At 52.0% G+C, this 10,007-nt stretch overlaps 1 protein-coding gene across 2 annotated transcripts in view; it reads left to right on the top strand.

Annotated features, from left to right (window-relative positions):
* Window positions 1–3,104, top strand: part of MAP2K4 (mitogen-activated protein kinase kinase 4) — an 87,827-nt gene extending 84,723 nt beyond the window's left edge. For both annotated transcript variants that reach the window (XM_057378618.1, XM_057378619.1), the window contains 2 exons: window positions 262–307; window positions 1,341–3,104. In XM_057378618.1, coding sequence (XP_057234601.1) covers window positions 262–307; window positions 1,341–1,454 — 160 coding nt within the window. In that variant the 3' untranslated portion in view covers window positions 1,455–3,104. The remainder of the gene's footprint in view (window positions 1–261; window positions 308–1,340) is intronic.
* Window positions 3,105–10,007: the final 6,903 nt, after the last annotated feature.

Genomic DNA, 10,007 nt, shown 5'->3' on the forward strand with positions numbered 1-10,007 from the left:
TGGCCTGCTTGGTGCAGGATGTGCCACCAGAGCTGGSTATGAGGCAGGAGGGCACAGGCACAGCCTCAGCCACTGCTTGCACAGCTGGGAGGGCTGTGAGGGAAGGAGGGAGGAAGGCAGGTTATTCCTGTGGTCACTCACAGTTYCAGAAAACCAAAGGTGATGAGTCCCGTTGTGACAGCATTATGTCCTCTGACAGTTTGTCTTTGATGTCTGTAACAATATCCCTGATCCCACTTTCTCCTATTTCTCTTTCTTCAGCCTTACAAAGGACGAGTCCAAAAGGCCAAAGTACAAAGAGCTTCTGGTGAGTTCTCAATGCTGGCTGGGTGGCTCTGCTGGTCACACAGCGGGGCTGGACTTACGTCCCAGGTCATTTCTCATCTTCTCAGGCCACCAGGGTGGGGTGTTCATCTCCACAGCTGGAGGAGCACCACCTCCATGGCATTGCCTCTGGCCTGCGTGATGGCCAAGGTTGGGGGTGTCTAACAGCAAGGCAGGGAGTCAGCAGGGGAGGTGCCCTGTGGCAGCAAATCAGAGTCCCCGCAGTGGGACCATGGAATGCTCCCTTTGTTCAAGCTCCTGATCCACTGGGCAGCACTCATCTGTCAGTGCCTCCAACACAGCTCCCATGGGGCTGGGCTTAGGCAGAAGTGAGATCTGAAGGAGCAGAGCTTTGGAATAGGGCAGCAGCAGGGCTTGTTTGTGGTGAGGGTGCTGAAGGAGAGAGAGCAACAGTTCTTTTGGCTTGGGTCAGTCACATGTGGCAACTCTGCACCTTCAGGGAGCTCTGGAAGGCACCTGTTCAGGGACTGTGGTTCCACAACCAGCTTTGGGTTTCTGATAGTGGGGTTTCACATCACCTGGTGTGAAAGGGGTTTGCCTGGTGCCCTGCCCCAGAACCTCTCTGATGTTAAATCCCAGCTGCTCTGATTTGGGCCTGGCTCAAGGCAGAGGTTAGGGCTTAGGAGAGCAGGGCTTGGGTTTGACCTCTGCAAACCACCCCCTGTGGCTCCTGTCACTSTCCCCACTGTGACATGGCTGATGATGGAACCTCTCTTGACAGTGTTTCAGTAAATGTCAGTGCACCCTCACTGCCCATCAGCTCTGACACTCGGGAGTCCTGTCCTACCCCAGTGACCTCCCACCTCCATTACCCTCCCACGTTAAAGACGTGGATTCCCAGTGTGGAAAAGCCATGGACCAGGCTGTGTCCTGCTGTCCTACAGTCACCACAAAGCCATGTTCTTGCACCAGGCAAATTCACCTGCTCAGTTTTCAYCTGATGAGCACATGCCAGGAGAGCRGCCATAACTTTGTTGTGTTTTATCTGATTCCAGAAACATCCCTTCATCCTGATGTATGAGGAACGCACAGTGGATGTTGCATGCTATGTTTGTAAAATCCTGGATCAAATGCCAGCAACTCCCAGCTCTCCAATGTACGTGGATTGATACTGCTGCTACATCAAACTCTAGAAAAAGGGCTGAGAGAAAACAAGCTGTAAAGAATTTTCATCACATATTGCAGTGTTTTTAATGCTCGCCCAGACACCATGTGCAATAATATTGGTGTTATTTCCATCCTGTCTGTATACTGTTGTCACATATAAAGTGCATCCCTGTAATACCTGATCACACAGTGTTAGTGTTGGTCACAGAGAGACCTCATCTTGCTCTTTTGTGGACATATTCATGAAATGTGGAAATAAGTACATTTATTTGTTGACCGTGATTGGATAGCACCTAAAATTCATTTCTAGACTCAAAACTTGGAGACTTCTCAGCAGCTACTGGAAAGATTTTTCTCTCAAACTCTTCCAATTGTTGTTTCAAGTAATAATAAAAAGCAAACAAACAAAAGTTAGGCGTTGTCTGTCTGAACATTAAGAGACTTTGCCTGGAGGGAGAAGAACTTGCTTAACCAACGAGATGCTTTGCCTTCTGGAGCTGGAAAGGCAAAGGAGAATTTTATTCTTCACAAAGTGCAATAGATTTACTGCTATGAAATTCTGTTGCTTTACAGTCGCAGTGTACTTTCTGGGGACAGTGTGCTCAGCTGAACTTCCTGTTAAAGAGAGATCATGTTAAATATAGTGAATATGTCTTTACCAAAAATATGTTGCGTTGAAAGAGGCTAACATTAAACTATTGAGATGGGACATAATGTATTTTTCCTCCTTTTACCAAGCCAGCCACTCTTCACTCTTAACTAGGTGTCCTGTAAATTGTTACCTGGTAAGATAAGACCTTTGACCTGAAGAATTATTAAACTACTTGATTGAATTTAACCTGCTTGTTGACCTGGTTTATAGTGCACAGTGCTCACCACCCACTGGCTTTGCTTTGCCTTCACCCAGTGCCGTCCACAGAGGCTGCAGCTGCATTAATGGTCCCCCAGCCAGTGGCTGTGACTTCTGGCCAGTGTTCCTCCTCTTCCTGCTGTCCCCAGCCCTGGTGCCTTTGGCCCAGCCCAGCCCTCCCATCCCCATGTCCCTCACAACTCCAAACCTCAGCTCTCTCACCAATGCAAGCAGGATGGAGGGGTGCCCCTGGCTGCCTCAGGGCTCTGTGCCTGTTGTGCCCTGCTGAGCTTGCTGGAGATTATTCACCACCACCTGGATATTAAACCTCTTCTGTGACCTCCATAGCTCCTGATGCTGCACTGGAGCAAACCTCTCAGATTGTTGGGTGCAGRAGGAGATGAGGTGGAAATGAAGGACCATCTAACTCCTATCATCCTGCCCAGCAGGGCCAGGCAAGCTGTCATACTCTGGTCCATTCRTAAGTGAAACAGCACATCAGGCTTTTCTGTTTGTTCATTTGACATATTTTTCAAAGATTAATTTTTCCTGAAAACTATTTTTTCCCCAAATATTGCAGTTTTCAGGTGTTTAGTTGCACACCAAGGATAAAATGGGGACTGCAGTGTCTCTGCTTTCCATTTTGAGCCCTCTGCTTTAGGTGTTTGGTGGGACTTGATCAGTTCTAGAGCAGCCTCCTGGCAGAGCTYGGCTGCAAGCCTGGAGCCAGGACACAGTGGGAATGAGAACAGCGTGGTGCTGGCAGGATCCCCAGGAAGGGTTCTGTGTCCAGCCAAAGCTGCCAAAGGGCCCGATGCAGAGTGCTGAGAACAGCCCCTCCCAGCTGATGGAGAGCCCAGGCTGTGCTGGGACACTGCTGGTGGCCCCGAGGTGATGTGTCCTGCTGGCTCTGGAGCTGCTCCTGCTGCCACCGAGGCTGGCACTGGTGTGAGCCCACRGCATCCCATGGTCCTGCCCTTCCTGCATTGTGTTCCTCTTGGGCTGCTCCTCAGGCACAGCAGCCACCAAAGYCTTCCCAAAACAGACAGATGTTTCTGCAGTAACTTCTCATTCCTGACAGCCCTGGTGCATCCTGTGGAAGGATCAGACCTGTACAGAGCATGTCTAAAGCAGTCACTCTGTCCCCACCCCGAGGGCCTTTCTCAGGCAAATCCCACGGAGCTGTGATTCCTTTCTGCAGCCTTCAGCCCCCAAAATGGGACTGCAGGTGCTCCAGGTGTCGAGAGGTGCTGGCTGGGGTGGCTGAAGAGACCCAGATCCAGGAGGGGCAGCCACACGTGGGGCTCTGCCCCTCCCTTTGGGTGTTAAAGTCTGACACTTCTCCCTGGTGACAGGCAACCCAAAAACCTTTCAGAGGGCCAGCACAGATGGATCCTCCCAAAACACACGGTTCTGCCTTGTGCCCTGTCAGGGTGGCTGAGTCTGTGCTGTAGTGCTGAACCCATCTCTAGCAGCAGGAACGGTTTGCTGGGAATGGAAATGCAAAGCTTTGAGCTGCCAGTGACAGACAGGGATGAGGTGCTGCTGCCTGGGTGGCTGTACAGGACAGGTTTAGCCTATTCAACAAATCATTATAAATTATTATGGGTGCACCATTTATTGCAATGTATCTTTATTAAAGAAAAAAAAAGAAAAAAAAGGTGTATAGTGTTCAGAAGCTGTGAAAATAGTGTAAGAACTGTACATTGTGAATCCTGGTTATTTTTTTTTTCTTGTACCATAGAAAAAATGTATAAAAAATACCAGAAAGCTGATGTGCAGGGATGTTGCCTTATTGTCTGTAAAATGAAGCTCAGGAACATAACTGCTTCAAAGAGCTTCCGAATATTTTATCCGGTATCCTGGTTTGACTTCCTCCTCTATTTAAGCTATTATACATGGATCAGAGTGTTTATGTAATAGTTCTATCCTTTTGCCTGCAGGTCAGTTGTAATAAAACTAAGATGCGACTGTGACCTTGTTATTTTCATTTTGTAAAGTTGGACACGAATGGGAAGATTCACTGAGAGCTGTGGAATACCTGCGTTCTGGGCGTGCCCTCCAGGTGGAAGAGGAAAGCAACCTTCAAATCTGCTTGTGCCAAATACCAGACGTGTAGGGAGCCCTGGATGTGTTTTCTSTCTCTGGAAGGCCCTTGGTGTGTTCAGGTCCTCTCAGGGGAGCAGAGTGTGCAGCACAGGGAGGTTCTGGTGGCTCACGACACCTTGTCCCATGGGGCAGGCAGGTGCCCGTGCCCACACTCCAGGGAAAGGGCAGCTGGTGCTCCCAGCTGTGATGCTTTAATTCTGCAAGAGCAGTCAAGGTCTGTAAAACCCAGATGATCTCAAAGTCCTGGGTAATTCCTACTGCCTGGTGCTGGGATGTGTCTCTTCTGCCTGRAAGCCATGGAGGCCTTGGAATCTGCCCGTAAAGTGGGCAAAACTGGACCCCAGCACCCCACTGGGAAGGAAGAGGGTCAGGGAAGAGGATCTGGCCACGAGTGCCTGTCCTGCTCCAGTGGGTTCATGGGACAGTCCCAGGAGTGCCCAGCCCAGAGGGGGAAAGCCAGAGCATCCTGCAGGGATCAGTGGCCATGGCATAGCTCAGGAATGGGCATCGTTGGGAATGGGTGGATGACTGACTCCAGCTTTTGCAGGGTCTCATCACCTGGAGGGTGTCAGCTGTGTCAAGAGAAAGGCAGGCAGGGAAAGCAGATGGAGCTGAGAAGCTTGTGCTGTGCTGAGATGCACGGTGTAAGAGGTTCACATAGCTCAATTTTGGTTTGCCAAAATTCTGTGTTTCCACCACACCAAGCCTTTTTCTGGAGCTTTTTGTTGCCAGCCCAATCCTGTAGACTTTTTTGGGTTCCCCTGCTATCCTCACTCTTCAGTCAGAATCCAAGATCCCTCATTTGGTGAAGGAAGAAGACAAAATCTGAGCACASCCCAGGGAGGGTCCTTGGCTGGGCAGCCACCAGAGAACACAGCTCTTCACCTCACAGCCCTGTGTTTGTGAACTGGGAATGCTCTGGGATTTCTTTGGCACTGCCACTGCCTGTGCACCCTGGGATTTGTCCTGAGGAAGCTGAAGGAGCTCACAGGTGCTGGTGGCTGCATGTGAACCCATCTGCAGGGGATGGTCCCATGCTCTGCAGGAGGGAGAGGATCCCTCTCAGCTCTGCTCCCCTGGGACTGTGGCGGACAGGAAGGAATGTGTTGGTGGACATTTGAGTCCCTCTCACCTGCTCCTTGTTGAATGGCTCCATTTTTCCTCTGGACTCCTTTCTGCCTGTGGCACTTCACTGGGATCCTGTTGTCGCTGCTGAGGCAGCACAGAAAACCTCCCACCACATCCCAGATGCTGCTGGTGTCTCCAACAGGATCCATTCCTGCACWATGCCACTGCTGCTGCTCCTGAGAGCCCTTGGACAATTCCAACACTCCTTGCCTGATGATGTGAGATGTTGTTCTCCAGCTCTGGGAGTTTTCCTTTGGGCATCATGGCCGGGTCTGCATGACTCGATCCTGGCTCTCCCTCTGTACCAGCACAGGCTCTGGGTCTGCCTGCCTTCCATGCTCAGTGCCAAGGCTCAGGAGTCAATGTTTGGACCAGCCTTCCAGAAGATTCAGTCACTGGCCATTGTCTGTGCTCAGCAGCCCAGACTGGCACCTCACACAAATTCCTCTCACCTTTGTGCTCACTGGCATGGCTGAGGTGCTTTTTAGATCCTCACCAAGCATCATAACAGCATCCAGAAAATCCCAYGGTTCTCTGTTATGGTTATTATGTGTCTGGGAAGCTCCAAGACCAGCTTCGAGGTTTGCATGAGCTCAAACTCATCCCTGCCTGGACCCAGGCAGACAAAATGCAGATGTGCACCATTGCCTGTTCTGTCAGGAGCACTTAATGTTCTGTATTTCTGTTAATGTTCYGGCATGGCTTCCCCTAATCTTCATCCCAGCCCTGTCTCTCCTTTGGGGGCCAGGAAGGTGTAAATGAGGGGCTCACTCCTGTGTGACAGGGGATTCCCCCTGAGCTGGCATTGCACTGGGGAAACCTCCAGTGATGGGAGCAGCTCTGGGCCCCTCCTGATCAGAAGGACATGGAGGGGCTGGAGCGTGTCCAGGGCAGGGAATGGAGCTGGGGAAGGGTCTGGAGCCCCAGGAGAGGCTGAGGGAGCTGGAAAGGGGCTCAGCCTGGAGCAAAGGAGGCTCCGGGGGGACCTTGTGGCTCTGCACAACTCCTGACAGGAGGGGACAGCCGGGGGGGTCGGGCTCTGCTCCAGGGAACAGGGACAGGAGGAGAGGRAACGGCCTCAGGCTGGGCCAGGRCAGGGCCAGGGGGGACATCAGGAGGAATTTCCCCATGGAAAGGGTGCTCAGGCCTTGGCAGGGGCTGCCCAGGGAGGTTTGGAGTGCCCATCCCTGGAGGTGTCCCAGGAAGGGCTGGAGGTGGCACTGAGTGCTCTGGGCTGGGGCCAAGGTGGACATGGGGCACAGGATGAACTCCATGGTCTGGGAGGGCTTTTCCAAATTCGATGATTCCATGACTCTGTTAACACMCCGGTGCTGCTTTTTAAAGCAACTCCATTTTCCCCTTTAACTCCTGAAACAAATCACACGTGACCATTGCTTTGAGTGTGGTAAGGGCCGTGGGAAAGATGGAGTGACTGCTCTGAGGAATAAGAAAAAGAAACAACTATTGTATTTTTCCTTTATGTTTAAAGCTGTACAAGTGCTTAGAGAACAGGATGAAGCACGAGCTCTCTCTCCTGGAGACACACAGCACTGTTGTGTTGGAAACAACAGMGGAGCAGTCTTGGGCTGCTCCGGGGGCATCTGCCAGACACACAGCTTTTGTCTTGGCATGAATCCCATCAAGAGAATATGGCATGTCCAAGCAGCAAACCCTGCTCAGCTGAGCACAGGAGCTGGGTGCAGGGGTGTCACCCTGTTTCCTTGGTGGCCTCTGTTTAGGTGCTGCAGATGTGGGTGACAGCAGGTCAGGGGGTGCTGATGTCCATGCGTGGATAAGGAGTGGCCCTGGTGTGTCCCCCATGCCTGTCCCCAGTGAATTTGGGGTGGGTGGAGGCTCTGGGGAGCTGGCCATGGGTGAGCAGAGGATCTGGATAGGTGGTGGGTGGCGGAGTGCTCAAGGGAGGGTGATGGTGAGCACACTCTGATATGGGGCAGTGGGGGCTCTGGGTGGGTGTTGACTGTGCACAGGAGGAGCCCAAGGGGTCCCTGGGGACTGGGCTGGGGGTGCTGGGGGTGCCAGTCTGGTGYCACAGTGCTGGGCTGGCACAGTGTGGTGGAGGGCACTGGGCCCCCCATATTCAGGAGTCTGTGGGGGCACATTAAAGTTCCTGCTYGGCCACCTCCTCATCCCAATGCACCCAGGGCAGCAGGGCTGAGGAACATGTGTTGTCACTGGGGAGGGAAACTCCTGAACTGTGGGTCTGTCTTGGGCTGGGAGCTGGTGGAGAGATGCTGTGGATGTCCCAGTGACTGTGGTGGGGGAGGCACTGCATGGTGCAAGAACAGGCAATTCATCACAGCATGCCTGGCTGTAGGCTGTGGGTTAGACATTAAAAGATGTTCACAGGAACTGGTTATTTGTTCATCCACATCTTTTCAGATTCACTTGAGTAATGTCTCAGGAAATTTCACCTTTAGCCCATCTGGGCAGTCCCTCCTTGCACCCAGGTGGGCAAATACCTGGGGAACCTTTTCTAATCAAAGGAAAGATGTGACAAATCCAGAAACAGGCACTAAGGCTGCTGTGGAGAAGGATCCAAGATCCCCTAAGGACAGGTCTCAGCCTGCTCTGCATGAGGGCAGTGGGAGGTTTGGCTGTGAGAGCTCTGCCTGTRTTCAGTGCCTTGCAGCCACCAGCCCAGTGCTGACAAAAACACCAGGRGGACTGGACAGGGGGTCAGCTCTGCTTTTCAAGGGGGACCTGACCCAAGGAGTGGAGTTTGCAGAAAAACAAAGCAAAACCGGAGCCAACAGAAGAAAAAGCCAGCAGAAATAGGAGACTCTGGCTAGTGTGTTCAGAAATCTTCCAGGAGAAACTGCTGCCATCAATGAAATACTTCTGGCCTTGAAGGACTGTAATTGTCCCAGGGCATGGAGCTGGTACCAGGTGGTGGTGAAATCAAACAGCAAACCATGAGCAGACAGAGTGGCAAGACAAGGGTTTTAATAATGAAGGTGTTGCTGGTAACATAGGTAAGGAAATGTGCTTGCTTACAGGTTTGAAGCTGACAGCATCCCTTTAAATAAAGAAATACATTTGTCGAGAGGAGAAAGTTACCTGGAAAGCTCTGTACAAGGCTGCAGTGAAGCAGCTAACACTACTCTGGTTCAAGTGCTCTGAGTATTCTCCACGGACTGGCTTCAAAAAATCTCTCACTTAGAAAAAAGAAATTATTTTAAAAAAATGCAACCTGTGATTGTCTATCCTAGGAGTGCCCTGTGACATTTGTACAATAGAAAAGTGGTGCTTTAAATAGTGACCTGAAAGCTACTGCCATGTGCTTTATACAGCATGCAACAAGGCCAGGGACTGGGGGCTGCAGAAATGCCTCCAACAGCTCCAACATCCCTGGGGAAGCGCCACGGGAGCCACGGCCAGGCTGGACCTTCTCCCAGCAGCTTCATCTCCGTGTGCTGTCCTTCCAGTAACACAAATATTAAATACACTCAGTCTGTAAATAGTTTAACAATCTTTTTCAGCAACAATATTTACTTTGGCAAAATCAGAATTGCAATGAACAGACGTGTCCATCACACAGTCTGCAGCAAGTTCTTTGGTGGAAGCCAAGAAGTGAAGCATAGGCTGCTTCTTGCTAGAGCCTGAGGAAGAATATTGCACAGAGACTCATAGGAGAAATGCTGGTGATTCCAAACGGGAGCATCACTGTGGGAGAGCTTCCTTCTCTGCCGGCTGCGGGAGAACGGGCTCCTCCAGGCTCGGTGATTCACAGCTGTTCTCCGTAGCCTTGCCCTGGGCTGAGGGAGCAGTGACGCTGCAGGAAACTCGGGGAGGAGGGGATGGATGCTGGGGACTGAGGAGGGATGGGAACAAGGATGGAGGGGAGGATGGCAGCACAAGCAGGTGCTCACACAAACCCACCCCGCCCATGAGGGGTCGCTGAGTGTCCCTGCCTGGCTCCCCCTGCTCCTGGGTCATGCAAGGGCTGGAGATCATCCCGACCTGGCTGTGCAGAGAACAGCCCCTCCAAAGCCTGGCTGGTTCTTTTCTGACTTGCTCCTGCCTTGGCCAAAACACATCACACATCTCTGTGTGCACCACGCTAGCAGGGACATGGCTGCTCCACTGGGATGCCACATCCCTGCCATTCCTGTGCCTGCATCCTGAACATCTGCCTCCAACGTCCAGAGCTCCCTGCTCCAAGGTCACAGGCTGCAGCCTGATCCAGTTCAGAATGCAGCCAGGACAGCTCCTGGGCTTTCAGCCCCTCAGGACATGCCAAGGTGCCACCATGAACATGGAGATCTCCATCTCTCATCCACCTGGAGCAGAGCTGAGCAGGGATGGGGCAATGCAGCTTTGTGCAGGAGGGAAGCAAGAGTCTGGCTGTCCAGAGAAGGGTGCTTGGCACGTGGCTGGGCACAGGCCCCTGCTCCTCACCCTGGCATGGGCACAACCAAGGTGAGCCCAACAGGTTTGCCTGAAGGAC

The sequence above is a fragment of the Malurus melanocephalus genome, unplaced genomic scaffold, assembly GCF_030028575.1.
Source record: "Malurus melanocephalus ecotype Western Australia unplaced genomic scaffold, MMel_1.1 scaffold_368, whole genome shotgun sequence".
NCBI lineage: Eukaryota > Metazoa > Chordata > Aves > Passeriformes > Maluridae > Malurus > Malurus melanocephalus.